This window comes from Dipodomys merriami, unplaced genomic scaffold, assembly GCF_024711535.1.
Source record: "Dipodomys merriami isolate MVZ:Mamm:240054 unplaced genomic scaffold, mDipMer1.0.p SCAF_59, whole genome shotgun sequence".
In the NCBI taxonomy this organism is placed as follows: domain Eukaryota; kingdom Metazoa; phylum Chordata; class Mammalia; order Rodentia; family Heteromyidae; genus Dipodomys; species Dipodomys merriami.
In genome coordinates, this window is record NW_027206168.1 from 6,682,081 (window position 1) to 6,699,185 (window position 17,105).

Consider the following 17,105-nt stretch of genomic DNA (forward strand, 5'->3'; position numbering starts at 1 on the left):
GTCTTTAACATTCCCTGAGCTCTTCAGCACAAGGCTAGCACTCTACCACTTGAGCCACTATACCACTTCCGGTTAAAGTAGTTAATTGGAAAGAGTCTCACGGACTTTCCTGCCAGGGCTGGCTTTGAACCACAATCCTAATGCCTCAGCCTCCTGAGTAGCTAGGATTAAAGGCATGAATCACTGACACCTGGCTGAGTTTTTGATTCTTGAAGTTAAAAAAAAAAATTGCAATCTGGGAACTGATGGCTCATACTTGTAAATCCAAGCTACTGCTGGGCTCGGGTGGCTCATGCCTATAATCCTAGCTACACAGGAGGCTGAGATTTGAAGATTGCGGTTCAAAGCCAGCCCGGGCAGGAAATTCCCTGTGAGACCCTTATCTACAACTAACCACCAGAAAACCAGAAGTGGTGTTGTGTCTCAAGTGGTTGAGTGCTTGCCTTAAACTGAAGAGTTCAGGGACAGCGCCCAGGTCCTGAGTTCAAGCCCCACAACTGATTAAAAAAAAAAATCTAAGGCGGGGCGCTGGTGGCTCACGCCTGTAATCCTAGCTACTCAGGAGGCTGAGATCTGAGGATCGCGGTTCAAAGCCAGCCCGGGCAGGAGAGACCGTGAGACTCCTATCTCCAATAAACCACCAGAAAACCGGAAGTGGCGCTGTAGCTCAAGTGGTAGAGTGCTCGCCTTGAGCTGAAGAGCTGAGGGACAGTGCCCAAGCCCAGAGTTCAAGCCCCACGACCGACCAAAAAAAAAAAAAAAAAAAAAAAAATCTAAGCTACTCAGGAGGCTGGGATTTGAGGATCACAGTTGTTAGCCAGTCCAGTCTGGCAGAAAGTCCATGAAATTCTTATTTCCAATTAACTGGCAAAAAGCTGGAAGTGGATCTGGTTAAAGTTGTAGGACCTTAGCCTTGTACAAAAAAGCTCAGGGACAGTGCCCTGAGTTCAAGCCCAGGACTGGCGCACACACCTCACACTCTCTCTTACCAGTTAAACCATATCCTACTCTGTTTCTTAAAAAAAAAATTAATATAAGGTGGGCCTCACATCCTGATCACTATCTGTGGTATCTCTGATCTTCCCAGAGACTGCCTCTCAAAGTTGGGATCACAAATGAATTCCACCACATCTGATTTATTCAGATAGGGTCTTTAAAACTTTGCCAGAGCTTACCTTGATCCTGTCATCCTGATCTCCACCACCCAAGTAGCTGGAATCACAGCTGTTTGGGAAGACTTTTTATTTTCGATGCTGGGGATGGAACTCAAGACTTCATACATGATGGGTGAACACTTGTGTAATCTTTTGGAAATATCTCATGCTATTTATCTATACTATTGTGTGTGTGTGTGTGTGCACATGCCAGTCCTGGGGCTTGAACTCAGTGCCTAGGTGTGTTCTTGAGCTTTTGTGTTCAAGGCTAGAGCGTTGCCACTTGAGCCAGATTTACTTCCTGATTTTTTGGCAGTTAATTGGAGGTAAGAGTTTCATAGATGGGGCTGGGAAGGTGGCTCAGTGGTAGAGCACTTGCCTTGCATGCCTGAGGCCCTGGTTTCGATTCCTCAGGACCACATAAGCAAAAAAAGAAAAAATCCAGAAGTGGCACTGTGGCTCAAGTGGTAGAGTGCTAGCCTTGAGCTGAAGAGCTGAGGGACAGTGCCCAGGCCCAAAGTTCAGGCCCCACGACCAGACCCCCCAACCCCCCTCCAAAAAAAAAGTCTCATGGACTTTCCTGCCCCAGCTAGTTACAAACCTCCACCCTCAGATCTCAGCCTCTGGAGTAGCTAGTATTACAGGCATTATCAACAGGACCAGTTCAACTACTTTTTAGCCCTCCAATTTGCTATTTCCTAATAATTTAACCATCTCTACATTCACCAAAGACGTCCACACCTTGCTTATAGTTTCCCTTACTTTCCTATATTTAACTTACAACATTTAATTTCCCTGGCTTCTCATTTCCACTCCATTGCCCAGTCCTGCTCTAATGTGATTTAGTTGACAAAAATCTACTTTGTCACATTGACCTCAGGACTATCCCAACCTTGTTTGCACTGGACTGTCCACAGTTATTACACAACTCTGCAGTTCTCACAATTCATACATCGACCTCCTGGCAGTGTGAATTTTAAGTCTGATCACCACAGTTGTAGTGTCATAGAGTTTGTCCACTTTTGGCAACAAAATCTTAAAGCTTAGACAAATGTTAGCATTCAAATTGTTTCTGCTTCTAGATAGCCGAGTTCAAAGTGACTTCATCCACATGTAGATGAGGTTCTTGTAATGAGGCCTTCAAATCTTCCACATTTTCTTCACTATTCTCTGGTCTCCTTGCCTAAGAACTTCATGCATACAGCATACAATCGTTCCAAGTCAAGTCGCTGATAGTTCTTTCCCTTGCACATCTATCTACGTTGTTTCCATGGGTCTAGTGGATTAACAGGTGACCTGCTTCTAGTCCAAATTTCATCCTTTCCCTTGAGTTAAGTGTCGAATGTTACAGGTACCCGGGGTCTGGGACCACAGCGTCCCCCCACCCCGTCCCGGCCCCGACGCCTCACACAACCCGAAGGCCCGCGCACCCTCTCCGCCCTCGCCCGGTGAAGCTTCTCAGCAGCAGCAGCAGTCTGGGTTTGCTGTCTTCCGCCCGGGACGTGGGACAAGACCGAGACCAGTCAGTTGGGTAAATCCTCAGTCACTAAATCACGAGTGCAGTCCGGATCTCCAGCCAAAGGCCTGGCTTCCCCCAGCGCTCCAACTTGGCCGCGCCTCCCAGGGTTCTCACGAGATTTCGTGCCGCCGCTCCGCGCGCACTTCTCGCGAGGCTGCAGGCAGGGCTGGGCCCGACATGGCGGAAGGTAGGTTTTTTTTTTTTTTGTGGCTCGAAGCGGGAAGACGCGGAGCCGTCGGGGCGCGGGCTTGCGGGTAGAACCGCCCGGGGAGAGGCTCTCGGCAGTGGTGGCTGGGCCCAGTGGGTCTCGGAGCCCTCCTTCCTAGCCCCCTTGCAGCTTCGAGGGCCGGGGTCCTAGTGCGGTTCCTATGGCAACGCCCCTCCCGCGGAGGCCGCGGGAGCCGGGAGGCTGCGGGGCGGGCGCGGGCCGCGCGGGGACGGGTGGGGGCCCGGAGTGTGGGGGCTCCCTGACGTCCCGGGGGGGGGGGGCGGGCACGGGAGAGCGACCCTCTCCCGAGAAAGCTGGAACTGCTGTCCGGGCACATGACAGGTCCTTCGTCCGGAAGGAAGGGCGCAGCACCCGGCCCGCGGGAGAGCGGGGCCTCTCCTTCGCACCGGGCCCGGAGGCCAGAGCTGCCGCGCCCGGGCCAGGCCCCCCTGCCCCCGCCCCTGCTCCGTGACCTCTCCCCCTTCGGCTCTCCGGTGTCCCCAGCCCCCTCCCCCGTTTCCCCCTGATCATGTCCTCCCCCTGCCCCCGGGTCCCCTCTGCCTTCCCTCCCCCTGCCCTTCCTCGTGCTCCCCGTGCCCCTTACCCCAGCCTGGGTGGAAGGGTTTTTTTGGTAGGGGAGCGAGCTGGCCAAGCTCACACTGCCCCCCAGAATTTTGCCAAAGCCAGGCTCCTTTGCCTCCTCTTCTCGTCGGGACCCTTTTCTCTGGTGCGCTCTTGGAAACCGCGTGTAAAGGCAGTTTGACGGCTTGTTGCAATGTCAGGATCCTTCATTGTGAAAGCCTTACTATACACGGGAGGGAAAAGAAGCCCGGGAGATGGCCAGTTAACTTGCCAGGGATCTTATAGTGATACTGTTGTGCCGGATTTGTGTGCTTTTCCTGTGTATCCTATGAATGGGGAAATATACGGTTAATTTAACGTTTATTGAGTGACTAAGTGTGCGTGGTCACAACCCGCTCCTTTGGTTTTGAGTTAAGCTTTGACCAAATCTATCATTTCTTGGATCTTAGGTTTGGGAAGCTTTGAGTAGGCTTTTCTCATTTTGGATGGGGTTTAAGAATAACCTTGGGAAGGAGGCAAGGCAGTTGTGTTATTTGTTCTTTATAGATAAAGGAATTGAGGCCAAAGTTAATAGATTACTGAGACTGGACCCAGTTTTTATCTTTGCTTGTTTCCTACACGTTAAGCCATTGGGAGAGGGAAACTTTATGTGAATATTGTCGGAGAGCAAGGGAGGGAGCGACAGCAAGCTAACCATTTTCTCCTGAAAATGGTTTTTGGGTTAAGTGCAAAGTATTTTACAGGGGGCAAGCTTGTTACTCAGAACTGTGAGGTGGGGGGTAAGAAGGTTCAGGAAGGCTGTATGTGAAATTATGGTAGTCTAGTACTTTCACAGAAGAGAAGCTGAATGTTTTCATCAAGGTGGAAACTGTGGAAGATGCCTTTTCTATATTCAGCAGTTTTCGGAGCCCCTGCTGGGCTAGACTCAGGTTCCAGCTTTGGGGAGTTCTTAAGGGCTGATGGTTTTTTCCTGAGCTGTGGTAGCGTGGCATTGAGAGACATCTAGCCAGGTGAGTGAGTATAACTTTAAACCAAACCAAACCAAACATCCTTTAAAGATTAATTAAGTTGCCCAGGACTTGTAAACAGATAAATAAGTAGTCATTAGGTCCTGACTTACCATTTTACTGTTTTTGCATCCTAGTTTCCTGGCTGAAGTCCCATGAAAGCTTCTTAGAAAATGATACTAACTAAGGGCAAAGGATGCCTGGAGTTTGATAGAGGGGGTGAAATTGATTGGAATGCACTGTCATTATGTGTGGAAGTGTAACAATGAAGCTTTTCCCTTATAACCCAATTTACAAATTCCTTGTATAACCCAATTTCCAAATTCTACCAAAAATCACATTGCAAACTTTGACTAGGAAAAATTGAAGGCATTTTTGGCCAAGGCAAGTCATTAAACTGCAGGTGCTGACATCCAAAGGAAGGTATGATTACTTAGAAAATGTTTTGTGGGCTGGGAATGTGGCTCAGTGGTAGAGTGATTTCCTAGCATGCAAGAAGCTGCAGGTTTGATTCCTCAGTACCACATAAATAGAAAAAGATGAAAGTGGTGCTGTGGCTCAAGTGATAGAGTGCTAGCCTTGAGCAAAAGAAGCTCAGGGACAGTGCTCAGGCCCTTAGTTCAAGCCCCAGGACTGGCAAAAAAAAAGAAAAAAGAAAATGTTTTGTGAGCCAGGTGGGGTGGCTCACACCTGTAATCCTAGCTACTCAGAAGGCTGAGATATGAGGATTGTGGTTTAAAGTTAGACCTGGCAAGAAAGTCTGTGAGACTTTATCTCCCAGAAAACTAGAAGTGGAACTGTGGCTCAAAGTGGTAGAGTGCTAGACTTGTGCAAAAAGAGTTTAGGGACAATACCCAGGCCCTGAGTTCAAGGCCCATAACCAACAAAATAAAAAGAAAATGTTTTGTGGGTTGCTCCTTGTTTAATGCTGTTTGTGCTTTAATCAAGAGTTTTCAGAGTTGGCTACTGTTGTTCAGAGATACTCATTTACACACAAATAATAAAATTTTGTGTCATGTAACAATTATATTATCTGTAAGCACATTCTGGTAACTTCTCTGATACTGGTAATGGTTTGTTGGTGGAATGAATATGTGATAATCAGTGCCTAGGAGTAGTAAGTAGGACCTCAAGATTCCAAATATACAGTATTATCTGACTTGTTTGAAAAACAGCCTCTTCCCATTAGCCATGGCTGTTGATTTGACTTCACATATTTAGCTTGTGTCTGTCCTAAAATTTACTTCTATTTTCACTCTATCCATCCCTACAGCTTTCCTGATCATCTGTGCTTCCTCAAGTGAAACACTTCAAGTAGATGTTTCCGATATTATCTTTACTCTTTGATTTTGCCCTCCCCACATACTTTCAGTTTCTAGTGTTCACTTTTAAACAAAACATCTTGTCTCTCCTATTCTCAGTACCTCTGCCCCTCTATTCCAACTTTCATGGTTCTCCATGAGCTTACAAAGCTTTCCAACAGGTCTAGCTTCTGCTTAATACTGCAGCCTTATTTCCTACTTTTCATTTACTGCCCCAGTCACACTAACTGGTGAACTCCTATGTGCCCTCTCCCTCTTTGTCTTTGCAGTTCCCTTGGCCTGGGACAACTATTCTTATTTTCCCATGTTATTGACAATATACTTGAAGCTACCCTCTCTGGAATGTGAACCCCATGAAGGCAGAAACTTCTCCTGTTTTGTTTACTGTTCTGTCTTCTAGCTTAGAGTCATGCCTGTGGTTGAAGGCATGTATGAATTTATTGAGCCTTATCAGTGATCAAATGAGCTACCTGGGGGCTGGAGTAATTGTCCACTTGTTTAGCGTATATTTAGCGTGTACATGACTGTTGAGCATGTGTTTAGCATGTACACTGCCCTGAGTTCTGTCTCTAGCACTGCTGTAAGAGGGAAGGAGGGGAGAGAAATAGGAGAAAGTGAGAAAAAGTTGTTTGGATACATCCTTGGTTTTTGGTCTGTCAAATAATCTAGCCAGTCTAACATTTGTGTGTGTGGGGTGGTGGTGCAGGGTACTAAGGTTTGAACTCAGGGCCTCATGCTTGCTAGGGAGGTGTGCTATCACTTAAGCTATGCGTCCCTCCTCAGCCCTTTTGCTTTAGTTATATTTCAGATAGGACCTTGAGGTTTTGCCTGAAACCACCCCAGACTGATCTTACCTATAGCTTCCAGTGTAGCTGGGATTGCAGGTGCATGCTAACATATTCAATTTATTTGTTGAGATAGGGTCTTGCTAACATTTTGTTTTGGGCTGTCTTAAACTGTGTGTGATCCTTCTGATTTATTTATTTATTTATTTATTCTTCTTTTTTTTTTTGTCAGTCGTGGGCCTGTACTCTGGGCCTGGGCGCTGTCCCTCAGCTCTTCAGCTCAAGGCTAGAGCTCTACCACTTGAGACACAGTGCCACTTCTATTTTTGTTTTTTCTGCTTATGTGCTGAGGAATTGAACCCAGGGCCTCTTGCATGCAAGGCCCCCTTCCCAGCCCCAATCCTTCTGATTTCTACCCACAGTAGTTGGAGTACAGGTATGCACAACCATGCTGAGCCTATTGGTTCAACTTTTTTTTTTTTTTTTTTTTTTTTGGATCCAGTCGTGGGGCCTGAACTCTGTGCCTGGGCGCTGTCCCTCAGCTCTTCATCTCAAGGCTAGCACTCTACCACTTGAGCCAAGTGCCACTTCCGGCTTTTTTCTTTTTGCTTATGTGGTGCTGAGGAATAGAACCCAGGCCCTCATGCGTGCAAGGCAAGCGCTCTACCACTGAGCTACCTTCCCAGCCCTGGTTCAACTTTTATTATACTCTGAATGATGTCAGTTTGCTAAAAGCTCACTGACTTCTTTTCTTTTTTTGAGGTGTTGAGGATTGAATCCAGGGCCAGTGCTTGCTAATAAAGCACCCTACTACTGTGCTACTTCTCCAACTCTTAGAATTTTCTTTTTGTCTTTTTTTTTTTTTTTTTGAATAGTCTTGTCATATAGTATAGACTAGACTTAAATGTGTTATCCTCTTAGTTCTAACCCCCTGAGTGATGTGTGTGTGACACCATACCTGGCTTGCTTAACCAACTTTTCAGACCATTTTTGTATTGTTAACTATAGTGCAGTACTTGGATTGGGGATGTTGATCGGTAGTATAGTGCCCACCTAGCATGTGAGAGGCCAGCACAGTGCCCTCCCCTTCCCCCCCAAAAAGACAAAAAAAGACAAAAACAAAACCTGGCATAATAATTTAGAGCTCAGTCTGGTAGAGCATGGATTTGAATTCTAGCTGAACTTAAGCTGTGATGCAGGTGGTTTAGTTGCTTTCATTCTCAGTTTTTGCAGACCTAATATAATCTCTAGCTCACAGGTAGCTGTGAGGATCAAGAAATAGCATGAACACTCTTAGCATAGTGCCTAATGTTTTGCCCTGGCTTGCAGTCTTTCTTAGTCTTCTCTTAAACTGCTCACTGCTTCCCTTCCTCAGTAACAATAAAAGTGAAAATTCAAAGAAAAAGAAGAGAACTGGAAATTTAAGAAAAATTTAAATGGTTAAGTAGAAAAACTAATTGTGCACTTTTTACTTAATGAAATTTGGCTAGGATTATTTATTTATTTATTTATTTTGTGCCAGTCCTAGGGCTTGAACTCAGGGCCTGGGTGCTGTTCATGAGCTTTTGTGCTCAAGGCTAGTGCTCTATCACTTGAGCCACAGCTCCACTTCCTGCTTTTTGCTGGTTAATTGAAGAATCCCATAGACTTTCCTGCCTGAGTTGGCTTCAAACCTGGATCTTCAGATGTCCACCTCCCGAGTTGCTAGGATTACAGGCATTAGGATTACATGAAAATTTAGCTTATTCTGGCAAACCCCTGGTTAATCCCATGGCCATTAGCCACTGGAATTTAAAGTGAAATGAAACATTTCTGTTAGTCTGAACCAAATACTCAGCAGCCATGGCACAGGTATTCCCTGGAACTGGAGGATGCAGACAAATAGAGCACATAAGTGCTTCCAGAAAGTGCTGTTTGATAGTACTATTCTAGAAAGTGCTTAATCAGTAAGGCTGACAGTTGAGGAAAAGTTTGTCATCCTTCCAGTTTTGAAATTTATCTCTTTGTGGTTTTACTCATTTAACAAAGGTCCAAAGTGCTGTCCCTGCTTGGCCTCCTGGGGGATTTTTTTCCACAAAGAAATGAAGATTAATCTACTCTGACTAAATGTGTTAGAGTAGCGCTTCTGAACTGTGCTATGCCACGCTTAATCAATGGCAAGACGATTTACTCTAGGTGATTTACAGTTCTGTCAGGCAGAAGAGAAAGTGGTATCTCCAGAGTTTTATTGAATCTGTGTAGATCAAGGACCTCCTGTGGCATTGTTGAACTCCACTTAGGAAGGCCCTATATGAGGAGGACTTGGTGGGGATGGGGGCAGAGGAGAATAGACATAAGTACTTTTTTTTTTTTGCCAGTCCAGCTTGAACTCTGGGCCTGGGTGCTGTCCCTCAGCTCTTCAACTCAAGGCGAGCACTCACCACTTGAGCCATTGTGCCACTTCCAGTTTTCTGGTGGTTTATTGAAGGTAAGAGTCTCATGGACTCTCTTGCTTGGGCTGGCTTTGAACCATGACCCTCAGATCTCAGCCTCCTCAGCAGCTAGGATTATAGGTGTGAGCCATCAGCGCCCAGCAACGTAAGTACTTCTTGTAGTGCACTCAGAAGTTCAGAAGTACAAGAAGTTTAAAATTATCTGAGAAACTAAGGAAAAGATGAAAAGTGCTTAAATGTTAGTTTGATAAGTCAAAGCAAGATTTTCTAGGGAAGTGGTAAGAAGTATGTTTTGGATGATCTTCAGGAGATTGTGTTCAAGCTGGACTTTGAAAAATAATTTTTTTTTGAATGTTGAGACGTTAGAATTGGGAAAAGCTAATATTCTCAGTAGAAGGAATGGTAGGATAAGAGGTTAGAAGATGTAGTTAAGGCCAGGTGATTCCAGGTGTGATTAAGCAATAGCACGTTGTTCTATGGGTTAAGGGTATATACATTTGAGAGATAGAAGCCGAGGCAGTGGTGAATGGCCTTGTCTTAGACTCATTGAAACAATTCCATTGTGGAGGAAGGACTGGGAGGGAAGGAAGCCAGGCAGGAAGCTGTAGCAGTTGCTGAGTCATTTAGTAAGGAGTAATGGGGTTGATGAGGATTGATACAAGAGAGACTTACAGAAGCCATGAAGCAGGACTTTTTAAGCCTTTATGAATGTTGGCAAGAAAGAGCTATAAAGATGTCTGGAGCCGGGCGCCGGTGGCTCACACCTGTAACCTTAGCTACTCAGGAGGCTGAGATCTGAGCATCATGGTTCAAAGCCAGCTGGGGTAGCAAAGTCCAGAAAACCGGAAGTGGCGCTGTGACTCAAGCAATAGAGTGCTCACCTTGAGCTGAAGAGCTGAGGGACAGGGCCCAGGCCTGGAGTTCAAGCCCTATGACCAAAAAAAAAAAAAAAAGATGTCTGGAGGATTCTAGGTCTGGATTACTCACAGACAAATACTTTGACCTCAGTATTAGACATACTCTCCTATTCTCTGTGTACCTCTAGTTGGTTATGTCTAGCAAGGGAGTTCCAGGCTAATAGGAAGTTCAGGATAAAATGTTAGTTAGCTCATAGTTGAGCATCTTTCTGTGAAATTAGCCCTATGAGTGCTCTACAGTGTAGGCTTTTAACTCAAAGGCCAAACAAAACAAAGGTGAAATCCATTCAAGAAAAATGCATTTAATAGTAAGTGTAAACTTCTATGCTAGGGATAACAAAATGAACAGACACTGTCTCAGCCTTAATAGACCTTCCAGAAAAGAGCTTTATTACCTACTGAGTTTTCTCTTTGGTGCTGATAATCCAGAGTCTGTAGTCAGTAAGCTAGATATCATCCCTAATAGCTCCCCACTCTGTGGTCAGCACCAAATCCAGTGGTTCCTGTGTATCTCTCACACCTGTTAATTTGTTCTCCACTGTTCTCTTGTGAGTTCATCCCAGTGTATCTGAGCCTTGAGAGCCCTGCTATGAGAATCACCTCATGAGCACTGAAACCCCCAAGTTTCAGCTTCATTGAACATCATTATAATGCCATTTTTTCTACCAACGATGTCTACTAATAACTTTAGGTTTTTTGTTGTTGTTTATTTTAAGCCCTAGTATTGAACTTCTAGGACTCAGACTTGCCAAGCAAATGCTCTGCTTTTTTGTTGTTGTTGCCGGCTTGAACCTGGGCTTGGGCGCTGTCCCTGTTCTCTTCAGCTCAAGGCAAGTGCACCACCACTTAACCCACAGCGCCACTTCCACTTTTCTGGTGGTTAATTGCAGATAAGAATCTCATGCACTTTCCTTCCCAGGCTGGCCTTGAACTGTGATCCTCAGATCTTAGCCTCCTGAGTAGCTAACATTATAGGTATGAGTCACCGTGCCCAGCTTTTGTTTTGTTTTGTTTTTGCCAGTCATGGGGCCTGAGCTCTGGGCCTGGGCACTCTACCTATAGCACTCTACCACTTGAGCCACAGCACTACTTTATGTGGTGCTGAGGAATCGAACCCAGGGCCTCATGCATGCAAGACAAGCACTCTACCACTGAGCCACCTTCCCAGCCCCCCAGCTTTTGTTTTGTTTTTTAATTTGTTTTTGTGATAGAGTCTCCTGCTTGCTTTACCCTGGCTGGCCTCCATCTGAGATCCTCCTATGTCCATCTTCTAAGTAACTAGAATTACAGATGTGTGTCATCATGCTTGGTTTCATTTGCTAGAGTATTCAGAAAGGTAGAATCTTTTTTTTTTTTTTTTTTTTTTTTTTTGCCAGTCATGGTGCCTGAACTCTGGGCCTGGAGACTGTCCCTCAGTTCTTCAGCTCAAGGCTAGCGCTCTACCACTTGAGCCATAGCACCACTTCTAGCTTTTTCTGCTTATGTGGTGCTGAGGAATCGAACCCAGGGCCTCATGCATGCAAGGCAAGCACTCACACCACTGAGCCACCTTCCCAGCTCCCAGAAAGGTAGAATCTTAAGTTAGATAGTGTCCTTAGTATCATCATATATTTAATAATATCAACTTTTTTTTGATGAAGGGGGTGATGCTGAGTGGCTGGGTTGCTGTGACATGCTATTAGTTCTTACTTTCCTCCATACAGTATTACTATCTTCTTTTTTTTTTCTTTTTGTTTATGTGGTGCTGAGCCATCTTCCCAGCCCCTCTTTTTTTTTTTTTTAAAAGAGGATGTGATATAAACTTGTATAGATAGATAGATAGATAGATAGATAGATAGATAGATAGATAGATAGATAGATTTCTTTTTTGCATTTTTTCTGTCTTTGGGTTTTAACTAAATCATTGTGCTTTGTCAGGCAGGCACTTTGCCACTTGAGTCACTCCTTCAGTTCTTTTTGCTTTACTTATTTTTTTGGATAGAGTCTCTCATTTTTGTTTAGGCTATTCTGGATGGAAATCTGCCTTAACACTTGTGTTGCTAGAATGATAAGCATATACCAGCACACCTGGCTTTTTTTTTTTTTTTTTTAAGACAAGGTCAGTTTGGCCCAGGCTGGTTTAGATCCAGTCTTTAATCTCTGCTTCTTGAGTGGTTGGTATTACTGTGGTTGGCCCATTAAACTTGTTTAGTGCTTGGACTTGAACTCAAGCGGGTTACTATCCCTTAGCTTTTTCACTCAAGACAAGCATTCTGGGGCTGGGAAGGTGGTTCAGTGGTAGAGTGCTTGCCTTGCATGCCTGAAGCCCTGGGTTTGATTCCTCAGCACCACATAAGCAGAAAAAGCCTGGAAGTGGCGCTGTGGCTCAAGTAGTAGAGTGCCAGCCTTGAGCTGAAGAGCTGAGGGACAGCGCCCAGGCCCAGAGTTCAGGGCCCATGACCAACACACACACACACACACACACACACACACACACACACACACACACACACGCACGCACGCACACACACTAGCATTCTGCCACTTGAGCCACAGAGTCACTTGACCAACAGACACACACACACACACACACACACACACACACACACACACACACACACACACACACACACACACACACACACACACACACACACACACACACACACACACACACACACACACACACACACACAAAATCTAGCATTCTGCCACTTGAGCCACAGAGTCACTTCCAACTTTTTGCTAGAGATGAGTCTCACAGACTTTCTTGCCTGCACTGGCTTTGAACCACAGCCCTCAGATTTCAGCCTGTTGTAGCTAGTGTTACAGGTGTGAGCCACTGGTACAGGGCTTAAACTTGCATTCTTTTTCTTTTTTTTTTTTAACAGTAAATATTTCTTGTTTTCTTATTTACTGTTGGAACAAATTTTCTATACTTACCATCTCTAAATAAACTTATTATAGTGAAAGAAAATTTCAACATATGCCTAATGTCTGAAATATAGGAGCTTAAGAAACTAACCCGTCCCAAAGCAAATAAACCAATCACTAAATAGGCAAAATAGCTAAGGAGAGACCTCTCAGAAGAAAAGGTAAGAATGGCAAAGAAACATATAAGGAAATGATCAACATCCCTAGCCATAAAGGAAATGCAAATCAAGACAACTCTGAGATTCCATCTTATCCCAGTTAGATTGGCTTACAAATATTGGAGACGTAGGGAGAAAGGAACCCTATTGCACTGTTGGTTAGAATGTAAACTAATACAACCACTTTCAATAGCGCCTGGAGGTTCCTCAACAAACTACACATAGACCTTTCCTATAACTCAGCCACACCACTCTTGGGCATCTACCCAGAACATTGTAAGCCAGTATACCATAAATGAACATCCATAATCACTGCTGCACTATGCACAATAGCCAAGTTATGGAAACAGCCCAGCTGTCCTATAATAGATGAGAAGATTAAAAAAAAAGTGGTCCCTAGCCGGTGCTGGTGGCTCATGCCTGTAATTCTAGCTACTCAGGAGGCTGAGATCTGAGGATTACAGTTCAAAGCCAGTCTGGGCAGGAAAGTCTGTGAGACACATCTCCAATAAACCACCAGAAAACCAGAAGTGGCGCTGTGGCTCAAGTGCTAGAGTGCTAGCCTTGAGCTGAAGAGCTGAGGGACAGTGCCCAAACCCAGAGTTCAGACCCTAGAACCAAAAAAAAAAAAAAGTGATACCTGTACACAATGGAATTTTACTCATCCTTTTGAAAGAATATTATGTTATTTGCTGGGAAATGGATGGACCTAGAACAAGTGATGTTAAGTGAGGTAAGCCAAGCTCAGAGAGATGAATGGTGCATGTTTTCTCTCATATGCAGAAGCTAGATCTAAAATATACTAGGGCATGATAAATTATACAGGACTCTAGGAATAAATACACAGTGAGACCAAAGGAGGATACTCTTAGGGGAGGAACACAAAGTCACAATGCCTCTGACCCTCTGATTGTATAAAATGATGTTTATCAATATGAACTCCAGGAAATGGAAATGAGGTTGTTTTCTTTGTTTCTTTTTGTTGTTGTTGTTTTCTTTGTTTATCTTTGGGAGGGCAGGGGGCACAGAAATAAGGGGACAAAGGGTGAACAACTGCAGCAGTGGTACTCACTAGACACTACATTGAAAGTAGGCTATATAACTTATTGGTGGGGACAGGAGGGAAAAACTGGGAGAGAGCAGGGGAAATGGTGATATTATCCAACAAGAAATGTACTCTTTACTTGGCTATATATATAATATGTGTTACATATTATAATAGAATTATCTTTTTATAAAATAGATAGATATTCTATATGTACTAAGCATTACTTTTATTTTATTTTTGAGACATAGTCTCAGTTTTGTAGCCCCGATTAGACTCAAGTCTGTGCTCCTTCTTAGCCTCCTGAGTGCTACAATGACAGTTTTGTATCATTATGCCCAGTCTTAAACAGTTTTTAAAAATTTGAAAAATGACCATCAGGGGCTGGGAAGGTGGCTCAGTGGTAGAGTGCTTGCCTTGCATGCATGAGGCCCTGGGTTTGATTCCTCAGCACCACATAAGCAGAAAAGTCCCGAAGTGGTGCTGTGGCTCAAGTGGTAGAGGGCTAGCCTTGAGCTGAAGAGATGAGGGACAGGGCCCAGGCAGAGTTCAGGCTCCACAACTGACAAAAAAGAAAAGAAAAGAAAAATGACCATCAGAAAAATATATCATGACTTGTGAAAAATATATGAATTTCAATTTTCACTGTTCATAAGTATTTTTTTGGAGACCACAGGCACACATTGGTTTATGCTTTTATGTTATAGTAACAGTTGAATGGTGTCACTGAGACTATATGGCCTATAACGCTTAAAATGCTTTAGTGTTTCCCAGAAAATGTTTAAACTCCTGACTTAAGAGGAAAAACATGGTGGCATTGGTGGCTTGTGCTTATAATCCTAGCCACTCAGGAGCTGAAATCAGGATGGCAGTTTGATGCCAGCCTGTGCAGATAAAGTCCTTGTGAGACTCTTATCTCCATTTAACCACTCAAAAATGAAGCAGTACTGTGGCTCCCACTCAACATACACTCCCCCTCCAAAAAAAAAAAAAAAAGTAGAATGCTACAGAAATAGTTGTTGGTTTACTCTGTCTGTCCCATGTGACTTTCCAAGAGATAATGAACTTTTTTTTTTTTGAGTTTCTTTATTTTTGGTGCTGGCCCTGGGGCTTGAACTCAGGGCTTGGGCACTGTCCCTGAGCTTTTTTTGCTAGCACTGTACCACTTCAGCCAAGCACCACTTCTAGCTTTTTCTGTTTATGTGGTACTGAGGAATAGAACCCAGGGCTAGGCAGGCACTCTACCACTAGGCCACATTCTTAGCCCCCAAAGAGCTTGTTTCTTTTCTTATTTTATTTTTGATTTTTTTGTCGGTCATGGAGTCTGAACTCTGGGCCTGGGCGCTGTCCCTGTGCTCTTCAGCTCAAGGTGAGCACTCTACCCCTTGAGCCACAGAACCACTTCTGGTTTCTAGTGGTTTTATTGGAGATAAGAGTCTCACCGACTTTCATGCTCAGGCTGGCTTTGAACCATGATCCTCAGATCTCAGCCTCTTGAGTATCTAGGATTACAGGTGTGAGCCACCGGCACCCGGCCTTCTTTTTATTTTTTTAAGTCTTTTTTTTTTTTTTTTTGTACTGGAGATTGAACCCAGTATGTTGCACTTGCCAAGCAAGTGCTTTGCCACTGAGCTACATCCAAGCCCTAAGTGATGTAACTCTTTAAAAATAAAAAATGTAGCCAGGCACCGGTGGCTTACGCTTGTAAGCCTAGCTGCTGAGGAGGGGGAGCTCTGAGGATTGTGGTTCAAAGCCAGCTCTAGCAGGAAAGTCCGTGAGATTATTATCTCCAATAAACCAGCAGAAAACTGGAAGTGGCGCTGTGGCTCAAGTGGTAGAGCACTTGTTTTGAGCTGAAGGCTAAGGGACAGCGCTCAGGACCAGAGTTCAAGCCCATGACACCAACCAAAAAAAAAAGCTTGATGCTGTTGGCTCACACCTGTAATCCTTGCTACTTGGGAGGTTAAGATCTTAGGATCATGATTTGAAGCCAGCCCTGGCAGGAAAGTGTGTGAGACTGTTATCTCCAGAAAACTACCAAAAAGCTAAAAGTGGAGCTATGGTTCAAGTGGTAGAGCACCAGCCTTGAGCAAAATGTAACTTAGGGACAGCACCCAGACCCTGAGTTCAACCTCTAGGACTGGCATTTAAAAAAAAAGAAAAACAGAACAAAACAAAGAAAGAAGCAAAAGTAAAGAGTCTTACTATGTTGCCAGACTGGTTTTGAACTCATGGACTCAAATGATCCTCCCAGTTTAGCCTCCCTAAGCAGCTGGGAGAACAGGCATGAACTACCATGCTGGCTATAATCTTAATTACTCATCACATGACACTTTGAAACAACATTATTTCCATTTTCCATAGAAGACTGAAACACAGAAACCAGTAATTTGTCCAAGGTCACAGGTAGAAAATAAGTAAGCTTATATCAATTCCAGTCCATGTAGCTCAGCAAACATTATTTTAAAAACTATCCTGTTGCTTTTCTAAGAATTATAATAATAGCTAAGATCTGCTGACTACTTACTACAAGGATAGGTACTGTTGCGGATGAGAATGAGGTAGCTACTTAGGATTTCACAGTCAGGCTAGCTAGTTCCAGAGCCTGTAGCCAATTTTTCTTGTAAGGAATTGTATATCTTGGTGAGTTTTCAAAAACATATGTGAATTGCTGTTTGTATCATCTCAGCACTGGCACTTACTTATACTGTGGTATGGTGATTGCAATTAACTGATTGGTACTTCTAAAATACCTCAATGCACTTGTTATCCCTTGGGCTGCCTCCTGCTGCTGGAGCTGAGAGCACCTGTAATTTTGTATTAACAGTCCAAAAAAAAAAATGCCCTGCCTTTTTTCTTTAAACTATACCTTAGTTGTAGAAGAGAAGTTTCATTGTGATATTTCCACACAGGTGTACAGTGTATCTGGATCATCCTTTCTTCCCCTGTCACTCCTCCCCATTCTTTTTTTTGGGTTCCGGTTGTGGGGGCCTGAACTCTGGGCCTGGGTGCTGTCCCTCAGCTCTTCAGCTCAAGGCTAGCACTCTACCACTTGAGCCACAG

General features: G+C 44.3%; 1 protein-coding gene across 2 annotated transcripts in view; it reads left to right on the forward strand.

Annotated features, from left to right (window-relative positions):
* Nucleotides 1-2,837: 2,837 nt before the first annotated feature.
* Ankfy1 (ankyrin repeat and FYVE domain containing 1) overlaps nt 2,838-17,105 on the forward strand; it is a 123,917-nt gene continuing 109,649 nt past the window's right edge. Inside the window, exon 1 of one of the 2 annotated variants that reach the window (XM_070001742.1) lies at nt 2,838-2,860. In XM_070001742.1, the coding sequence (XP_069857843.1) occupies nt 2,851-2,860 (10 nt within the window). In that variant the 5' untranslated portion in view covers nt 2,838-2,850. Of the gene's footprint in view, nt 2,861-3,537; nt 4,474-17,105 lie in introns of those variants that run through there. The other variant, XM_070001743.1, reaches the window with a different exon arrangement.